Source organism: Lytechinus variegatus, chromosome 19 (genome assembly GCF_018143015.1).
Source record: "Lytechinus variegatus isolate NC3 chromosome 19, Lvar_3.0, whole genome shotgun sequence".
Classification (NCBI taxonomy): domain Eukaryota; kingdom Metazoa; phylum Echinodermata; class Echinoidea; order Temnopleuroida; family Toxopneustidae; genus Lytechinus; species Lytechinus variegatus.
The window spans coordinates 15,390,099-15,411,308 of NC_054758.1; the positions used below are offsets into that span (position 1 = coordinate 15,390,099).

At 38.1% G+C, this 21,210-nt stretch overlaps 1 protein-coding gene across 1 annotated transcript in view; it reads right to left on the reverse strand.

Moving 5' to 3' along the window:
* Positions 1–1,367: 1,367 nt before the first annotated feature.
* Positions 1,368–21,210, reverse strand: part of LOC121406013 (thialysine N-epsilon-acetyltransferase-like) — a 33,305-nt gene continuing 13,462 nt past the window's right edge. The window contains exons 2-5 of the mRNA XM_041597013.1: positions 16,514–16,803; positions 5,411–5,587; positions 3,347–3,387; positions 1,368–2,420 (exon numbers count right to left, since the gene is read on the reverse strand). Coding sequence (XP_041452947.1) covers positions 2,211–2,420; positions 3,347–3,387; positions 5,411–5,587; positions 16,514–16,631 — 546 coding nt within the window. The 5' untranslated portion in view covers positions 16,632–16,803 and the 3' untranslated portion in view covers positions 1,368–2,210. The remainder of the gene's footprint in view (positions 2,421–3,346; positions 3,388–5,410; positions 5,588–16,513; positions 16,804–21,210) is intronic.

Consider the following 21,210-nt stretch of genomic DNA (forward strand, 5'->3'; position numbering starts at 1 on the left):
CAAATGTTTGTAACAAAACGACATATACAGTTTTTTTATGACATAATCAACATATAAATATCTTGAGGAATAGTCCGGTTCGTAGTTCCCACATGGGCAAGATTACTGACCTAACCATTCTTTCATAATATAGAGAAATGCAAATTTCAACGCATTACATAAGCATGTCTGACATAGCAGGATGCAGAAATTCCATAGACCGGGTGACTAGAAAAGCACATGAATGGACACTTTATGAAGGTAATTGTTTCATTTCTACTTCCCGCTTAGAATGTTTTAGAAATCTTGCTATTGCCAAGTTCAAATGTGCAAATGACCTTCTTCTGATCATGTGCGCAGAATGGAACTACGAACTGGCGTGTGCACGCGCCATGGCTGGGATTCGAACCAACTAAACGGCCCTCTGAACGAGATCTGAGTAAAACCACCAGACCATGACGCACACAAAAGCATTTTTTCCTCGTACCGGACCTACAGATGAATTTTTCTGGCGACTGTAACGTTCAAAGAACAAAAGCGCTTCCCATGCAACGAGCCACATGAGTCGCATTATCAGCGCGTACATTGAGATGATCCCATTGGAAATGCATGTAATAGTAATGGCCTCCTGTGTGACCTGCAACTCGACGCTGCTGTGGTCAAGGTTAGTGTCATTTTTTTCCTCACATAGTTTTGAATCAATGTTTATACCTTAATAATTTCGTGAATTTTTACCGCTTCCCCGTTGACTCAATCCTGTTTTCGTGGAAACAGATCTTGAAGAGAGAAGTATACGTCGAAAATGAACTGATGCCAGCCCCGCTGGCGGCTCGACGTACATGACGCGTCAGTGACGCCGCGCTGGCTGGGACTGAAACCACCTCTGGATGTGGTGTAAAGCCGGCGCGGTGTCACGCGGCGTTCCGCAACGTGAAACAACTCCAGTGGGCTCAGGCCGGCTTGGCAACTGAACTAGAAATTTCGTACTTATTGACGTGATAGCGAACTTACGAAAAAAAAAAACGAGAGAAATGTTTACTTGAAAAGTCAGGCAACTCGAGTCACGAAAATAGGCGGCGTGAAGCCGGGCTATTGTGTAGACAATAGCAGACAATAATATTGCAGGCCTCGGCCATTTGTGTCAGGGTATATCTCAGGTCAAGACGGCTTCAAACTGCAGGCATGAAAGCAGCTCCTTAGCCGGCGCCGGAGCATGTGTACCAGGGGCTTGACTTATTTATTTTTTTTTATTTATTTATTTTTTTTTTGGGGGGGGGCAAGAAAACTTAACTATGACGTCAATATTAACTGAAATTATACCTCTCATTTATTTACTGTTCTTCTTAGTTTATCCCACCCCCCCCCCCACTGTTTTTCCCTCTTCTTTCACTACTTAAACTTCATAAGGGCGAGATGCTTCCCCGCTGGTAGCAGCGGGGAAGCATCTCGACCGCATTAGGTTCGATCTTACATCATATTCTTCAAAGAAAATAATATGAGTATTATTGTTTCAAATGTGACTGCATTCTAAAGCCGTCAGTTACACAGTAGGAGTACTCAATAGACTACAACTGTACTGTAAACTAGTCTTGTCACGGATACATATTTGATAAAAAGAAAGTCATTGAACTGCAAGTTCAGGTTTGATATTTATCACGATGGTTGATTTATCTATGTCGGAAAAATGAAGAGTGTTTGGAAATAATTTGAGATTCTTTGTCCCTTATCAACGTTTATTTTCAATTTTGTTATATTTGTTGGTGGATAATGAAACGTTAAGTTGACAAAATAATATTCTTTCCTAGTAGTTTGTTTCCATAATTTCCGTACCAACGCGGCAGTCCAACTTTCCGCCACATAGCGCAAGGTGGTATATAAAATCACATAGGAAACATGTTTGCAGCTTTCACCTATCTGCAGCAATTTTCGTCCGACATGTCAGCTAGATCTTGCAACTTTCCTGAATTTTCACTGGCTGGGAAGCAATGTTTCCGTGGTGACTGTCTGATGAAGCACTGTTTGTCAGACAAAACTTCCAACAAGTCCTTCATGAAACGCTGCCCCTGTCCGCCTACAGGAATGGCATAGTCGAGTCTTCGGCATTGTCTAAAGAAATTTATCCCGAGAAATTTATATCCGAAGTTCCCTTCCACCTGGCCGACAACACTGGCTCCAAATCTTGAACCATGCAGCTCTGCAGTTCTGTTCTAAAAAAAAACAATTACAGACAATCACAAATCAGCTTTGAGGATCATGTCTTTGCTGATAAACGACTCTTTCTTCACGAATTTGTCCAATTTTTCGCCTGTGAACGAGAGGAGGTGGTATTTCTTTGTCTCGGTCAGGTCCTCGATGCCGAGGTGCCGGTACAGTTGTCGAACCTCTGTATTCCATTCCACCACGCAAGCTTGGATGCAATTGCAGCCTCGGTCGACCGCCATCTACGATCAGAAAATGAAAGGGTAAAAGCACTCGGTTGGTTTTGGAGAATAACAGCAACGAAAATTGCACAGATTAAGCCGGGGTTCATTAAACTCAGATTTACTGTCGCCCTATGATAATGAAAATGTTCTCTTCTAGAATAGAAAGATTATCTTATAGGGATGCTCAGGGCTGAATATATTTATGTGTCAATAAAATGAGTAAAATTCACAAAGCAAAGTGCTGAAAATTTGATAAAAATCGGATAACAAATAACAAAATTATTGAATATTAAAGGGGAATAAAACCTTTGGAACAAGTAGGCTTGTGTCGAAACAGAAAAATCAAAGCATAAGAACAAAGAAAGTTGAAGAAAAATTGGGCAAATAATGAGAAAGTAATGAGCATTTGAATATTGCAATCACTAATGTTTTGGAGATCCTCCTATTGGCAATGCGACAAGGATGTGTGATGTCACATGTGAACAACATTCTCTTTGATGGACTATAAAATGCCCTCAAAATTTCTCTTTTGCTTTTTCTTTTGGTGCTACAAACTCTTTATCCTTGATGTATTCTTTTAAAAATCTGTATTACATGCCCTCCTATAGAAAGAACACATGATCTACTGATAGATGTGATAAAAGAGGCAATTTAAGTGAAATATAATTATACTAAAGTAATGGGGAGAGTTGTTCACAAGTGACATCACACATAATTGTCGCATTGCCAATTTGAGGATCTCCATAGCATTAGTGATCGCAATATTCAAATGCTCATAACTTCTTCATTATTTGTCCGATTTTTCTTAAACTTTCGTTGATCTGTTTCTTTGTTCCAAAGGTTCCATTCTCCTTTAAATTCCGGTGAAACAGTTCTCGGCATGTCTTCTTGAATATCAATTAGGTGGTCTTATCAAAGTATGAACAGAGGGTGGGGCGACTTACTTTGATAACCTTGTGCATGAGAGCCACGCCCAGTCCCATACCTGTCAGATAAAATGAAATATATATAACTTAATGTTAAAAATATCACTAATGAAAAAAAAAACGTTCCATACATTTCATTTTGCCTCGTATTCAGACGAAACTTGCATCGCACATTTATTTCTATGGCCCGTATTCTGAAGTCGGGTTTAACTTAAACTCAGGTTTAAAGTTGTGGTTTAAGTATGGATAGCCACTTGTTGCATAAATCACTAACAGTAGAGATACCATATTCCAGCTCATTTAACTCTCAAATCATTCATGAATTGTCTAGGAAGTATAAATAGATGATTGCCTTCACCATCTATGAATCAGGAAAGAGCACAGTAAACATAAGAAACATACAACTTAATAAAAATTTTGACACTCTTGGCTTCCCATTATTTGAGCACAGAGTTAGACCATGGTCTAAGTTAAACCTGACTTCAGAATACGGGCCTATGGGTCGATTTCGTTGTAAATGGGGGGGGGGGTGTTCTTGCCCCCTATATTCACACCACTGTGTAGCAGCAATATGGATTTTCGCCCCCAGGACGCACGTCGTATTCAAGAACATAGAATGTATTGTCAACTGCCCCTTTTGACAAAGAACAGTCAAGAGGTCTTTGTCGAAAATTGGTGAATAACAACGAAAGAGAGAGAGAGATAAAAAACACATCTTGTTTGCGAAGACCTCGCGCCCTGGGGAAGATTACTCTTAAGTGGGGCCGATATCCATTTCGGACCCATTATCGTAAGGACAACCATTCATAATTTAGAAAAGGGTATTATAATATTCGTGAGTATATTTATAATGACCCATTATCGTAATGACAGTTATTCATAATTTCAAAGAAAGGATAATATAATATTTGTAAGTAGTAATTCGTCACTTTATTTTACATTCAAATTACTTCCAAACAAAAAGAATAAATACAAACATATAAGAAAGAACACCCAGGATTATATGAGGAAAGAGAACAAGCAGGTCATACACAAATAACATAATAATAAAATTGTATTATGCGATGAAATATATTACTATAATTACCTCGAATTGTAAATATTTAAACAAATTAATATGAAATTGTAATAAAGGGCTTCTGTAGGAGAAAAACAAACTCATGCATTTGAAAAAAGGAGAAAAGGGCCCATTAAAGGGCAGCTATTAATAATTTTAGAAAATTGTAATGATAATATTCGTACTGGTATTCATTATGAAGCCATCCAATCGTTATGTAGAAGTCAGATTGTTACTATTCTCTAAAAAAGGGATACTATATAAAAAGGGTTATTATTCATAATTATACTATAAGGGTGAATTTCGCATACTCACGAACCAGTTCCAATACCATGCATGCATTCTAAATGTAGCTACCAAAGCACAATATAATTAAGTGCTTACGTTATTAAGGGAATCCTTATCAATCTCATCATTGTCAGCTTGTGACATTGGTGTACAGCTGGGAGCTCTGCCCCCCCCAAAAAAAAAAATAAATAAATAAATAAATAAATAAATAAAAATAGACGACAAAAATATAAAAAGAGGAGGTAAAAACAGAAAAAATGGATGGAACATGATATCATTTGTTAAAAATCATGTCAAATTCCATCAGAGAATCAGATTTCAATTTTAAAAATGCCATAATTTTTGCTCGCTCCCGCGCGGCTTTTCATAGATTTTGCCCAATCCGCTAGAATTGGATTCGAACCCATGATCTTGGGGGCAGACGCTTTACCGACTGAGCTTGTGTAGCCAGATCTAAATTGTGAATAGCGGTCCTAATGAAAAGGGGGTTATAGTGATTTAACCCCCACCCCCTCTGAGGGGCAACCAATTTGCTCTTGCGACATTTGATCCGTCCTTAATATATCAGAAGGCATAGGGTTAAAGTTAGGATTGTAATATAGTTTTTATTTATATGTAAAGGTAAGTATTAGGGTTTATTTAGTTTCGAAGGTTAGGTCTTATGTTAGACTTTAACGTGCAGACTTTCCAACGGAGCAATTGTCGCCGGAGCGAATGTCACGGAACCATTTTCTCACCTCGATACTCCCTCTCGACGAAGAGATCCTCGAAATAAAGCATCCTTCCATTCCAAGAGCAGAAGCCGTAGAAATACAGGGCGTATCCTACCAACACCGACACCCCGTCATCGCAGAGCTTCTCCAGTACTGCGCACTGGAAGACCGGGTCGGGGCCAAATCCATCTCGGCGAAGATCTAAACAAATCAAGAGATACAAATATGTAAACCATTGAATACTTAATAGCTAACCAAAGATCTAGAAAATCAATATGTCCATCCACCCATCCATATTTTATTGTTCGATATGGGCATGAAAAGAAATACTGGGACAATTTGCGTTGCCCAATTGATCGGGGGCCGCTGTGCAGGGCCAGATAAATGAAAAGTATAGATTACAAGGGATTGTTAATGGTAATGTTGTAGCCGAAGGGCTATAAAGATTTTGTAGATAGAATGACAAGATATCGATTACATGAGATTGCTTACTAGAGTTAATAGCCTTCAAAAATTAATAGATAAAATTAGAGCCAAAGAAGATCTATTCAGTTTAAGAAATAAATGAAAAGTATTGACGACACAGAACTGGTTGATAGTCAACCCAAGGTCTACACAAATGAAAAGAATAAAATGAAAACTACTGTTTTCAGATAGCCGAAAATCTAGACAATGAATTTTTTAAATCAAAATTATATACTTTTAGGGTCGCTTAAGAGCCCAAGATCTGGATAAATCATTAGATATAATGAAAACCATACATTACAAATATGGCTGTTAAATAGTTAACCTTGCTGTAATTATCCTTTTTGCTGCTTTTGTGATGATTAATTCTTAGTGGGTGTTATTGTAGGGTTTAGCTCTAATATGTCGGGGTTTCACAATAAAAACGCTGAAATGAAATTAACCTTAAAAGTTATTGACGATTTTACACACAACTGATATGATCCGAATCAATTCTTCTGACATTTCTTTCAAAAGTGTGACTTTTTTCAATATTCAAGTCAAGCCCCAAAAGGAAGATTTTCTTGAAAATATGTCTTAAAATGCGATATTTATCATCGTTTACATAATTCAAATTTAGCGAATGCAAGTAAAGTTATTTGACACCCGTTTGACGACCTAAATTCTTATCGATTGTAAACTATGCGCGTAATTTTACGAACAACTTCATGAAACCGCCACTAGGGGCCGTTTCATAAAGCTGTTGGTAAGTTAAGAGCGACTAAGAACGACTGGTGAACCTTTCTTACGCGCGAAACGCACGCCAATGGTGTACACATTTTACAATAATAAAGGATCACCAGTCGTTCTTAAAGTCGCTCTTGACGAACAGCTTTATGAAACCGGGACTTATCTGACCCGCCAAGGCAACACCTACACAAAGGGACGAAAATTGATAGCAACACCAATTGCAGATGAATCATTAAAACCTTTCAGTTGCGTAAGGTTTCAGTGGGGGGTTTGATAGTGATGTCCTTGTCAAACCGAGTTCCCATTTAAAAAAAAAAAGATTTCTGCCCCATTATAGTGAAGGCCACAGGGAATCCATACAGTTTTAGAAGAAATAAAAGAAATATACAGAAAAGGGGGGTATGAATATTAAAAAGGGGTTAATCTAAACATCTTGTCTGTAAGCCATCTGCTGAATTTCCCCCCTTTCGATCACTTTTGTCACGGATTGTGTCGTAATGGATAATAATTAAATTACAAAAAAAAATCGTCATGCATGAGGTCATGAGAACGTTCCCAGTTGTATGCTGATCGCAAAAGCAGATCGAACAAGATCCGATGTTTTTTAAATAATAAAATGAATTATTTTGTTTGTTTGTAAATATGGAACGTTTTGTAAAACGTACATCCCACGAGCATAATTCAGACGGTTTAACTCTTGACAGCAGCCAAAACAGTGCAAAAAGTGGTTCTCGACAAATATTTAGAAAATGAGAATATATAACGAATTGCGACGTTTTTTTTATAAATGCAACATCAAATGCCACGCAGTTTAAACTAAATATCAAGCATTTTGAGATTTCTGTCTTTTCTCAGTTGATTCATTTATAACCTTTTTTGTGAATGATAATACTTTACTGCTAAATACTTACTTTTATTCAAAAAAATATGTGTAAACCTCTATAGTTTAAAATCTCTTTACCTTTCTTTTCCGCGGGTATCATATCATTTCAGTTGATTTAATACACCTCGGAAACATATGTGTGCGCGTTTTTCCCCAATATGTTTAGGAATATAACATGGGACAAAACATCTTATATATGAATTGAACTTGTAAAATTCATGTCAAATGTCTTTTCGACTTTCTAAAAAAAAAATGTTTTCAGAAATTTGCAACGCCCATCTTTGAACAAATACATTGTAAAAACTGCGGTGTTAAAACTGACACCAATTGGTGTTAATATAGGACCACACCCTGAGGTGTTAAAATTACAGCCTAGAGATTAAACATAACACCAAAGAGTGTAAATGTAACAACAGAAGGTGTTGTAATAACACCTATAGGTGTAAAACTAACACCACCAATTTAACATCAGTGTAAAATAACTGGTGTGGTCCTCTATGTACACCGGTTTACAACTCAGTTTTTGCTGTGTAGGGCGGTAGGGGGGTCTAACTGTCCTATATGTGATCTAAAAATATCCAGGTGTCTCTTGCCAAATAACGAAACGAATATGACACATGTAAATCACATCCGGCGTCGTCATACTTTTGTTTCCATGGGAACAGACAAGTGGAAGTTTTATCGGCCGTTATGTCTCCACCGAAATTCGGTGTCAAGTTCAAGTGTATCGGGATGAACCCAATTGCGAGTGCTCGCTCCGCCACACAGAAATGATTCTAGGACGTAATAAATGTATTGAAAATAATAATACTAGACAATTTTATGTAGCGCTTTTCCCAGAATGGCCTCAGAGCGCTTTTAACCCGGTCTTTGGGTTATTGCATGCCCGCATACAGTGTATGCACCTTCTCCACTCCCTGAAGAGCATTCCAACAAGAGTTCCAAGACTCGATTGCTAGGCATACTATAAAGGCTTTCGCATCCTACCCGGGTTTGACGCCTTGCCAACCCGAAGGCCATGGTTAGATTCGAACACACGACCCTCAGTTGATAACAAGGCGAGAGTCAGAACCGCTACACCACAATTTTGGCGAAAGTGAAAATTGTATTCAAACTATAACCATTTTCTACTTTTATTGACACATGTGACATCGAGGTAATTTTTCCTTTAAAACTATGGCTTGGGCATGATGAGAAATAACAATTTTCAGCATATATACTTAATGACAATGAAATAATAAGGAAACACACTTTTTTTATTCAATAGGCCACAGTGGCAGTTACCTGAATGAGAAAATTACGTCTTTTTAGCACATAGACCCTAATGGCAAATGCATGTTGGGAAATAAACATTATTAGCATAATTATACTTAATGACAATTACACATAAACACTTTTAACACAAATACTATCTTCGCAATGATGATGGGGAAAATAACACCGTTTAAGGCACACTTAGGCCCTATAGTGGAAATGCATGTTGGGAAATAAAACATTTTCAGCACATAGACACTAATGGTAAAAGAATGTTGGGAAATAAACTGAATTATCAGCACATACCTGATGAAAATGACATGATGAGAACATAACACTTTCATCACAAACGCTCTAATGGCGAATGTATAATGATACACGACACCTTTTTCAGCGCCTAAGAAATTCCATCAGCGAGGAATTAACACATTCAACACAAATGCTCTAATGACAATGAAGTGATATGACGACAAAATGACACTTTTCAGCATATAGGCCTTAATGGAGAAGGCATTCCTTTTTATTTTCCCCTCTCAGACCACAACTTATTCATTCTTTTTTTTTTGTCATTATCATTCAGTTTACTCCCTCTTTTGGCCACAATTATTTTTGTTTTGTTTTAATTCTTTTTCCATTTCGTCTTTGTCGGTGTTATTTTGTTCTTGTTCTCCGCTATCAGTAAGTCTCCGTATGTAATTAGCAACTATTGCGTCTCTCCCTCTTTCCCTTTCCCTCTTTCTTTAGGGAGGCTCACTTTTTACAAGCTATGCTTTTTAGTGAATCTCCCATCTCCAACGAGACCCTTTTTTCTATTCAAGTTATGCATCATAATTTGTCTACCAAAATATACCATATTATGTAAATATCTTTATTATGTTAATTATCATGAAAATACAATCCTCCGCACATAGACCCTGTAACATTAAATGCAAGTTGGGAAATAACCATGTTCAACACGCAAGCCAAAATGTCAAATGCCTACTGGGAAATAGCACTTTTCAGCACTTACTAGTATGTCCAATAATCGCAACTATATCATAAGAACTAGTACATATATACATGATATAGGCCCTATCATAAGAAAGGCAAGTTGAAATTGGAAAATAACAGTTTTTCAGGTGATAGGCTCAATTATCGCAAGGAGTCTGGGAATTTCTAAGCGCATGGTCCTTAATGGCCGGGTGATGTCAGGTGCGTGATGTGAGTGTGTGTAGGTTTTTCCATGTCCATGGTTTTTCTCACCGTGACTGACGAATTGACTTTTGACCTATCAATTTGAACCACTCAAACAGACACTCGTCCCTTTGACACCCCCACCACCACCATGCTGACTCTTTATCCCCCGCTCAAGTTCAAACAAAAAATAAAACAGCTTTCGCTAAATGCAATAACCATGCATACGTGGGTCCTCAATGCAATAATCACCAATCGTGGACCAATCCATTGCTCATGCAGTCACACTAACAAAGCCGGCTCCAAACCGATCAATAGTATGTCATTGATAATAACGTAATAGTTTTGATCGGTCTGGAGTCGGTTTTTGTAATGTGACTGCAGCACGAAGTTCGGTCACACCAACACAACCGACTCCAAACCGACCGATGCTATTGTCATTGGGAATAACGTGATAGCTTTGATCGGTCTAGAGTCCGGTTTCGTTGGTGTAACTGTAGGATGTGGATGTTGGGGCGGGAGGTGAGAAGTTTCACTGGTCACGTGACATACGCCACACACGGGGCAATTTCATGCAATCGATTCATTGTGATATTCAAGACACTATCGTGAAGGTTAGAATTTTGAAGAAAAAAAACCGAAATAATCTTTTTTAATTACAAAGGCCCTATGATATCAGATTTTGTTTTCAAATTATCGGGTTCTTCATAACTGGCAAATCGTTCAGATTCAAGAAAAATTAGATTTATCATAAAGATATAATGTATTTACCCAGGGAAGCCACCCCAGCTCTAATTAAATGTTCTCTCATCGGGCCCTTCTTTTCCCATAATAATCCTTGTCAATTTTCATACTTCTAGCGGTTGACAAGAAGGCAGAGTAGGTCCTATATTTTCATTCTTGGTATGATTCTTTTAGTGATCGAACCCACAACCTCTCGTTCTCGAGGCGGGTCGTCTTGCCACTGAGCCACTGTATCCGTTTAAAAGTACAGAAATCTCATTTGTCAAACTTTCGTGTCCCTTACTGCCACCCCATCAAATCCTAATGAAGCCTATCCTCGAGTCAGAGGACGAGCCCCCTGGCTGAGAATTATTTATTTGTTATGATTTACGGATGATATATTTCAATTATAATAGAATACGACAACTGTGTTTCGATTACTCAGGCCAATCTGAAATGATCCTTAAAAAGAAAATCATTATGTACAAAAGGAGTAAACAGCGTGACGTCATTCGATGAGGAACAGAATAAAGGATAGAAGAATAAGAGTTCTAGGTCAACACTGATGTTTGGCCTCTTTTGTAGTTTTGTTTTCCAAAATGAATTTGTCCCCCGCCCGGCCCCCAGTACCCTTTTTACACAGGATTTTCTTAACCCCGGACTATCAATGGTATCATTATCACCGATTATTGGAAACATGTACCCAAAGCTTTGTTAATGCTGTTTTGAGAGCTTGTAAATGGCGTTATGCATCTTACAAGTGGCATCATAATATAAAACTTGAAAAGAAATAAGTTGCTATCTTTCCATTAATTTTCGTCAAATTTTCCTAATTTTACCTTATTCTTGTGTTCTCCGTTGACCAAACTGTACATAAGTGTGGACTCCCCCCTTTAAGAGAGAAAACGCGAGCCTACAACGTTATCATTGAGCCCACGTAAATGTTCTTGAAATTATTGAAATAACAGGTGATAATGGTGAAAATATGTGCAACAACATGATCAAAGGATATTGGATCGGAAAGGTAAACAGAAGGAAGCTATAATTTTAGAACAAATGATGATCATTATGTCACCATACCGGATGGAGTAGGAATTGAACGAACCATTTTCGTTTTCCCATAGGTATTGCGCGTGAAATACAGGAAGTGGCTACCGTTACAAGGGATTCAGAGGGTCCACAAGTCATCGATTAAAACTGATCCGAGGGGATATTGATTGATGGATTAATTGGTTGGTTGGCTGGTTGGCTGGATGATTGATTGATTTATTGATTTTGACAAATCACCCTAACGTAGCAGCAGGAGCATTAAAAACCACGGCTTGCACGGGATAACCCATGAAAGCTCGAAAGCTTATTTCCAGATGGGTCCTCAACTAGATCTCCAAATCTTGTTCACATAATTATAGCCATTCCAATCTGTGGAATTTGAGTGTGGGTATTTTAAGTAAATAATAAAAAACAATATGCATATGAAACAATAAAAGAGTTACGAACAGACGAATAGATGGGATGGACTCGCAACTTAATTATCATTATCATAATCAAATGAATAGTTGAATACACAATATTGAGTACTAACAATAATGAAAAACAAATACATGAAATGATGAAGAGCCTCGTATGAGCATAATATGAGCATAATAAAGGTTAATGAAATTCCCAAGGGCACGTACAATCCACCTTTCACATATATCGGAGCCATTTTAATCTCTCCCAAATTATTAACTACCGAGGGACACATATCACTGTGAAACATATCCAAGTAAGTATGCAGACCGTGTATACGCCGGGTGCCGTATCGCCTCGCCCGTTTCGATTGTCATTAAATTGATGGATTGGTATTCGTGATGTATTTAGATGTATGTGTTTACACACATGGGGCATCGTAAAGGGTACGGAATCCCATTATGTCCATTCGAACTTCAACCATGACAATGGAGACCTAGATATTTAAAGGCCTGGTCACACCGCCCGAGCGTTGTTGGAGCGGTCGTGGAGCGGAGAGAAAAAATCATCACCGCTCGCTACCGTTCACCATTTTCGATTTCGATTGTTTTTATTTTGTTTTCGATTTTTCCCCCAATTTTGTGAGCGAAATTCGGCCCTCTATCCCTACCGCTCCACGACCGCTCCAACAACGCTCGGGTGGTGTGACCAGGCCTTAAATGGCCGCGTTTGCAGCAGGGAGGCACGGTAGAGGTTTCAAATCCAACCTTCATATTGCAATCCCTTAATCAGCTCAGTCGCTTTGTTCGATCGCTTACAGATGAAGTTGAGTATTTTCACATTTCGTTGTCACTCAACCAACAGCCAACCCGGAATAATAAGTTTGCACCATTTGTTCTTACAATTCCAACTAATTTATACCCCAAACATCCCTTAATCAGCTCAGTCGCTTTGTTTGCTCGCTTACTGATAATACTGAACATTTCGTTGTCACTCAGCCAACCCGGAAAAATCACTGAGCTAGCCGCCACACTAGATTTAACGCTGTCATCTCTGATTTCATGTTCAAAAACGGAATACATGTAACCCATCTTGACAATACTAATGGTTCGGGCTCGTATTCTCTCCTTGACATAATACATGAACGTCATACATGCATGAAGGTTGACAATGCATTTTAACATAAATTATCTACATTTTTTTTCTTCAAGACGCCACTCGGGGGTGGATGCATTCTCGACCACTGCGCCCCACCTACATGTATACGCAACTACTCAACTATTAACCCTTTTTGCTTAAATGATTCTTTACTGTCAAGAGTTTTTGTTACAATTTTTTCAGTTTCGAATTGGAATGATGGTGAAATCAGTGGCCATGTGAATGAAGAAGGGGGGCATTTCAATTGAGGGAGGGGCAAATCTCGACTCCTGGGCCCTTCATCCAACTGTTTGCCGTTTGCATTCGGAAGGATTGCTTACTTTTGAGCTTTGGGGCCACTAATCCTACAGCATTGAATTGGAAGTTGGTATCAACATGATCAATATGAATTTAATTTCCTTCAGTTTTTTCCTCATTTTTAAGAGAGAGGCTTGTGTATTTAACTCGGAGGGGCTAATTCCACCTTCTATGTCCTTTGTGTAAATCTCTCCATCTTTTTTAACTCTTTTGAACTTTTCATTACATTTCTTGGTGAAAAATTTGCATCAATATGAATTGAAGGTGCCTCATATTTTCTTTCCATCCCATTTGTAAGGTGCCGTATTGTTTTTTTTATTTGGGGGGGACTCCTTACCCATGCCCCCCCCCCTCCCCACGGTAACCACCCAACTTCCTGTAGTCGGAGCTCTTTAAAGATTCTTATACTTAAGAACTTTTGTCACGAATCTTCCAGTATTGAATTTGAATAATGGTGAATTTATCATCATTGTGAATCGAGGGGAAGGGCATTTCAAATCGAGGGGAAAATTTGGACCAGTATTTCCCACGTATACCCAAATGTTTTTTTTTATCAGCTTTTCCGAATCTTTTAGTATTGAATTGTAATAGGGATGAAAATTTAGTATCAATGTGAATTGATTTTACATCAGATTTTTCTATAATATCAAGGCGGAGGGAGCGGGCATTTCAAATGAGGGGGAATCCTTACCCATACATTCCCCCTCCCCCCCGTAACCACCCAACTGTTTGCAGTCGGAGCCCTTGGACGATTCTTTTACTTTTGAGCTTTTTTCACGAATCTTCCAGTATTGAATATGAATAATGGTGAATTTAGCATCATTGTGAATTCTAGGGGAAGGGCATTTCAATTCGAGGGGAAAATTTCGACCAATATTTCCCACGTAATAGCTACCCAACTGTGTTTTTTTTTGTAATCAGACTCGTTCGAATCTTTTAGTATTGAATTGTAATAGGAATGAAAATTAGTATCAATGTGAGTTAAGTTTACACTAGATTTTTCTCTTATTTTAAGGCGTAGGGGCGTTCATTTCGATTGGAGGGGGAATCCTTACCCATGCCCCCCCCGTAACCACCCAACTGTTTGCAGTCGGAGCCCTTGGAAGATTCTTTTACTTTTGAGCTTTTGTCACGAATCTTCCAGTATTGAATTTGAATAATCGTGGCCTTGAATATATGAACTCCATGAAGTTAATGAGTCGAAACGCTTTTTCAAAACTTGTCGAAATGATTCTCAAAAATTCACACGGGATCCCGACGTGCAGTTTCTACCCTTTGGATTCGAACAAAACCGATGTTCTGCTCTTAATATGTGAATTATTATCCGGCATTATAGCAATCACTTCGTAGACGCTTTCTATAAACGCAGAGAATGTTTTGTCACAAACCCTTCATAACAAAGCAGGCTTTGTCGAAAATTTATGAATCAACACAGCGTTTTCGTCCTTGGGGCCGTTTAATGAAATGACTTGTCGGACGTTTTATCCGACAAATCTCATTTTATCCGACAGTTACCATAGTAACAATGCCTCTCAGCCAATCAAAATCGGGGGAAGCTGTCAGATCTGACGACTCGTCGGATGAAAATGTTGATGATACGCTTCCCTGGACTCGGGACAAACGACATTTTCGCAGAATTTTTCGTCAGCTCCGAAACCTAGGACGAAACTGCTGTCCCAGAACACAAATTTTCGACAAACACCACCAATCTGTTCATTGTCATTTACTGAGCATGTGCAATACATTTGTGTTCTTGAGTCCAACCCTGTTGCAGTTGCGAAATCTCATATTGATTTCGGGGATGACGGAGTGCCGCGGTAGAATCGGATAGAATAGAAAAAAGAATTGAAAGAATAAGTTGCTTGTGAAAAAAAAAATCATTTCGGTATCGGCACAGTCAACGTGATATCCATAAGAGAGTTGAGTGTACGACCAGGGAGTCCTGATATCTTGAAAGTGGGTTAAACATTATCACATTTCCCGACTCGACACGGGTGGTTGAAAAAATTTAAGAATTTCATGTGACTTGCCGATTTTTTTCAGGAGAATGTGACTGAAGTTGAAACCCTCGTCTGTCCCAGTAGATCACGTTAAGATGGCCTGGAGTAGAGTTGTCCTTTTATCAAGTTGGTTTCGATTTAGGCAGAAAATCGCGAGAACATTGTTATCGAAGTTACGGTAAAAAATGGAGTTTACTTGAAATGAAAATGATTTTGCCTTTTTCTTGATATAAAGTAAGAAAAGGCGCTGTGTTGATATTGCCAAATCGGAGAAGTTTTTGTAAAACACTATACTTGTGAAGAGAGAGAAAAAAATAATGGTTGATTACTGTATTCCATTTTTGTCACATTGTAGGAAAATTTGAAAAATGTAACCTAAAACGCTTCCAAATAGTAGTCAAACTCCAGCTTGCAGAACGATTATATTTTAGACTTCGGGATAGAAATAGCACCAGACATGAAGTATGAGGGAACAGCTCCATGGTTAAAGCAATCAAATATATGCAATAGATTTCTCCCACTCTGTTTTTATTATTACCAACTTGAGTATACTTTCCCCTTAATTTTTGAAGATGGCTTTGGAGTCAAACACAAGTGGGTCAAACGCCGGTTCGCATTTCCCTTTTTTTTTTGGGGGGGGGTTCTTTAGAAAAAAAGAGTTTGGCAAACAGGCACGAAAGGTAAAAAGTCCTTTTCATGAAATTAACACCTGTCTAAAATTTTGGTAAAGGTAGGCCTATAGGCTTACTCATACCAATAAAGTTTTACCCCCCCCCCAAAATCTCGGACTTGCCTCGCAAAAAAGGGTTTCATGACCAAGGAAAATAAGTGATTTAGAAAAAAAATGAGGGGGGGGGGGGTGAAAGGGAAATAAGTTAGATTTGGCATCATATCTGAATGTTATGTTAATTCCTGTCTCAAAGTTTTGACAAGGTAGGTCTCTCTAATCTTAATATTCTCAAACAATTTTTTACGAGTTTTATTACATAGACTTACCGTCTGGGGTGATTTTCGTCTGGCCCGCGAAGCCCTCATGCGCAGACAATTTCTGCATGAGCCGGACAACATCTTCGCAGTCGTCTATCCGTCCGTTTCGTATCTTGTAGGACACCATGGCGGGGACACTCCTTCACTTTAAGTCGATGGCGAGAAAACTGTCCGGGTTTGGAGGATGCTGGGGTTAAAACGGTTTCGATCCCTGGTCTTTCAACTATCGGGTCCCGGTATCAAATAGGTGGTCCGCGTTTCGTGGGAGCTGTCACTCCTCGCTTGTAACTTCGTGTGATCTGAAACGGATAAAAAGATAAATTGCAGTGTCACTCAATCAATGATCTTTTCACAATAGACTGCCAGACTTGATAAGTTGTCAACGGCTAAATCCCCAAGGATCCATCCCATAAATTCAGCCAGGCTTCACTGATTCAACAGTTGGGCGTGAATAGACCTATAATTTCGCTCAAATGGCCCAATGAGCGTGTGTTCTTTCATGAAGAATTATGTTGCAGTCTGAAGGCACGTGGAACTAAATCGCTATCTATAAAGCATTATGTTTGGCTTAGTAGGTTTAGCTGAAAAGGTCAAAAAGAGCTCGTGTGATACGCTTGCGTGCAGCAGGCAAAGGGCCTTCTTCACCTAAATACCACCAAATGGGGTTCACAATCGATATATTGGTATAATCAATATTCTTTCTTATCTGTTCATTTGTTCATTTATTTTGTGTCTGGTTGTCCTTATTGATCTGTTTAATGTCCTTTGTATCTAATTATCCTGTGTTGACCTTGTAGCCCGGATTTACTTTATGATGGGCAGTATAGTAGTGGGCCCGCAAAACGTGTTAAACACAGAGTGCACGAAGCGCGCGCGCGCACTACGGGGCGAATGCAGGGCGGGGATTTTGATGTTCGATCAAATTCACTCTATCAAAAGAAGACATCCCCCTCTCTCTCTCATGTCCAGTAGCACTGTTGGCTCCTATTCAAATGACTTTGTTTTGATGAAATATGAATATGAAAAATATTGTGAATGCGATATGTAGGGTAAGATAGACGAAGAATAAATAATTCCTCTTTTTAATTGAATTTAATTAATGTTTTATCTTCCCACTGATATTTCATCCAATTTTCATACGGCTTTATGATTACGCCGTATGGCAACACCTACATTTGCTTAATATATATTAATTCGTTAACCAATAACTACTTTCCTCATTCAATTCAAATCAAAATGCTTTATTAAAAATACTTTCTTCGCGGCATAAGACCGAATTGCAAAAGTTTACATTTCAAACAAAATCATCAATAACAAGGTTAAAATATCTTGGTACTACGAACAAATTTAATTATACGTAACAAAGTATATCATATATGAATATATATTTAAATCGATAATCTTTGGTCAAATAGGAAAATATGCAAAATACATATACCATAAATGATCTCAATAATCATGATAACCATTTTAGATCTTGATTTTGTAAGAAATTTGTCAGTTTATACCCGATATTAGATTGTAAAAAATTATATGTAAATTTACAATTGTCAATTTATTTCCACAAATTACGTACAACAACAACAGCGAAATACATACTTTAAAAAATTGCAATAGATATTGCAACAAATATACAGAGGGAATTAGACATGGGGGGGGGGTGTTGGCAAATCAACAACATAAGTAAAAATACATGAAAACAAGCGTACTGGAATGATGCATGGTCTGTCATACAGAAAGAATTAATCAGTTGAAACGGATTAAAGTAATTTATATGGATCTATATCCGAGTTGAGGGATACGCTAAATACAAAATCGATATGTTCTTTGGAACGTAGCCCCCTCCGCTCTGTTGAAGACGCGCATCTTTACATTTAGGATTCCCTATATATAAACCTTGTTGAATTTCGACTGGAAGTATAAAAAAGGGCATTGACCCTAAGATCGAAGCGTAACCCCTTCATAGCCTATATGGTAAATTGCCAGTTCGTCTACTTCCAACTCGTCCACTCACCACATGGTCTACTTTCATCTAGTCTTATGCCATTCCGTCCACTGTCTTACACTCTAAGAACAAATCAGTCAAAAATGACTAGTTAATAGGGTCAGCTGGGTGCAACTGTTTTGACTAGTCATATTTGACTATTTTCTAGTCATATTTTACTAGAAAAGAGTTATTTCTGACTGGAATATATGTCAGAAATGTGAATATCAGTGATTGCCATATCGGTTGCTCCCAGCTGACTACTGGTCTCGTCAATTTGACTGATTTGTTTTAAGAGTGTACCATTTGGTGCAAACGTCACTTCGTCTAATCACCATTTCGTCTCATAACCAGTTGGTGTAATATCCATTTCATTTCCATTCATTTTGCACAATTTACACTTCGTCCAATTAGACCAAATGTTATATGGACTAAATGGCTATTGGATCAATAGACGAAATGGTGAGGGGACGAATTGGCACTTAGACCATGTGGATAGTGGACAAACTGACTGTAGACCGATGATATTAGATGAGTTGGCAATTGGACGAATTGGCATTAGACTAATTGGAAATAACCGCCTATTTTAGTTCAGTGTAGGGCACCTTTCCAAATCCTCTTACGTTGAGGGTAATATTGATGATATGGATGATATTGAAATTCCTTTGTTTTTTATGCAGCGCTTAATATCCACGACGCCTCTAAGCTTGAATATTGTGACAGATCCACATGGTTTAAAATTTTGGACTTTTTAAATCCGATTCGCTGAAGGTCAGAGGAGGGGGGGGGGGCTTTTGCCGTGTGCTCCAAACATTTTCATAAAAATCACGAAGAGGGGGATACAGAAACGTAAAAAGGGAAAGGTATTGTACTATTCTATGAATAACATTCGAACCGTTTCCCTAATAAAAAAAATGACCTGTCTCGAAAAACTGAAGCCACAGCTGTGTCCTTAAAAATGTAAGCCAAGAAATATTTTTTAGAGGTTCTCTGTCAATAAAACAATAAATTCATTCAAAAAGGGGGGCAGGTGGTGGTTCCCAGAAAAGTTTAGCTGCAATGTTAACAATTCTATGATTATTCGGCTGTGCACCGCCGTCCACCCCCCCCCCCCTCCGCCTTTATTGGCGACTGGTCCACCCACTATTTCCGTTGTGCGGAAGCGGGGACATGATGTCCAAGATCTACCAACAACAAAATGTAATATAGAAACAAACAAAAAATGAAAAAGAAGAAGGGATTAATCTTGCTGTATTTGGTCACACGAGGTTAAAATTTCATCATTATTTCACTTTCACTTTGAATACTTCGAATTAATAACAAAGGTACATTCCGAGTGAAATCGGACCATATCTCCTGTGCTATTGTTTCTTTTATACAATACATTCAGGCATCACGAACGCGGTGTCAATGTAGACAAAGTTTCGTAAAAACGATAATTTTTTTTTTAATTTACCAAAGAAATTGCCGCATTTTGACAAGTGCGGTTTGTTTGAGGTTACATTCCGCGCGATTCGAATGTGCATTCAACAAAATAGATGGGGGCTCGCCTTTCCAGCGCACTAAATAAATTGCAATAATAGGGATAGGAGACAGTTCGAAAACAATTATTAAAGACAAACTTTAACACAAAAGGAAGAGCTGTCCCTTCCAATTTTAATTGCCTATGTGCCAATTCGATTTTTGTCCATACTCAATTTTTTTCATCAGCAATGACGTTCTTTAGTCTAGGGGCCCGTTGCATAAAACTTTTTACCTGAGAAAACTCAGGTTGAATTTTGTCCTGTGTTAGAGTCAATGGCAGAAACCAGACTAACCTTAGTTTTCAGTTTTTACCAGAGTTTTCTCAGGTAAAAAGTTTTATGCAACGGGCCCTAGGTCCGTGGTATTGTCCGATTCTTTTAAACTTTCACAAATTTTGGACAAAAGGCCAAATTGATTTCACATCGTAGCCAAAATTATGATTACTATGGCGTCATCACGATTAGATATTGGAATCACATCAATTCCATTTTTAGGGCCTCTTTTAATATCAGCTTTTGCTGAATGAGCGTAAAATATTGTTCAAATCAATTCATTTATTCAATTATAAAAACCAATATATACATATGTAAATTTATATATATATATATATATATATATATATATATATAAATTCATACATGAATGCACAATTATTAAAAATCCAGTTTAAAGGAGAATGAAACCTTTGGAACAAGATAGCTTGTGTGAAAACAGAAAAATCGAAGAAACAGATCAACGAAAGTTTGAGAAAAATCAGACAAATAATGAGAAAGATATGAGTATTTGAATATTGCGATCACTAATGCTATGGAGATCCTCAAATTGGCAATGCGACATAGATGTGTGATGTCACTTGTGAACAACTCTCCCCATTACTTTAGTGTATATTTCACTTAAATTGCCTCTTTTATCACATCCATCAGTAGATCATGGGTTCTTTCTAAAGGATGGCATGTAATACAGATTTTTCAAGAATACATCATGGATAAAGAGTTTGTATCACCACAAGAAAGAGCAGAAAGTGACATTTTGAAGGTATTTTATAATCCATCAAAGGGAAAGTTGTTCACATGTGACATCACACATCCTTGTCAAATTGCCAATAGGAGGATCTCCATAGCATTAGTGATTGCAATATTCAAATGATTATAACTTTCTCGTTATTTGTCTGATTTTTCTCAAACTTTCGTTCTTATTC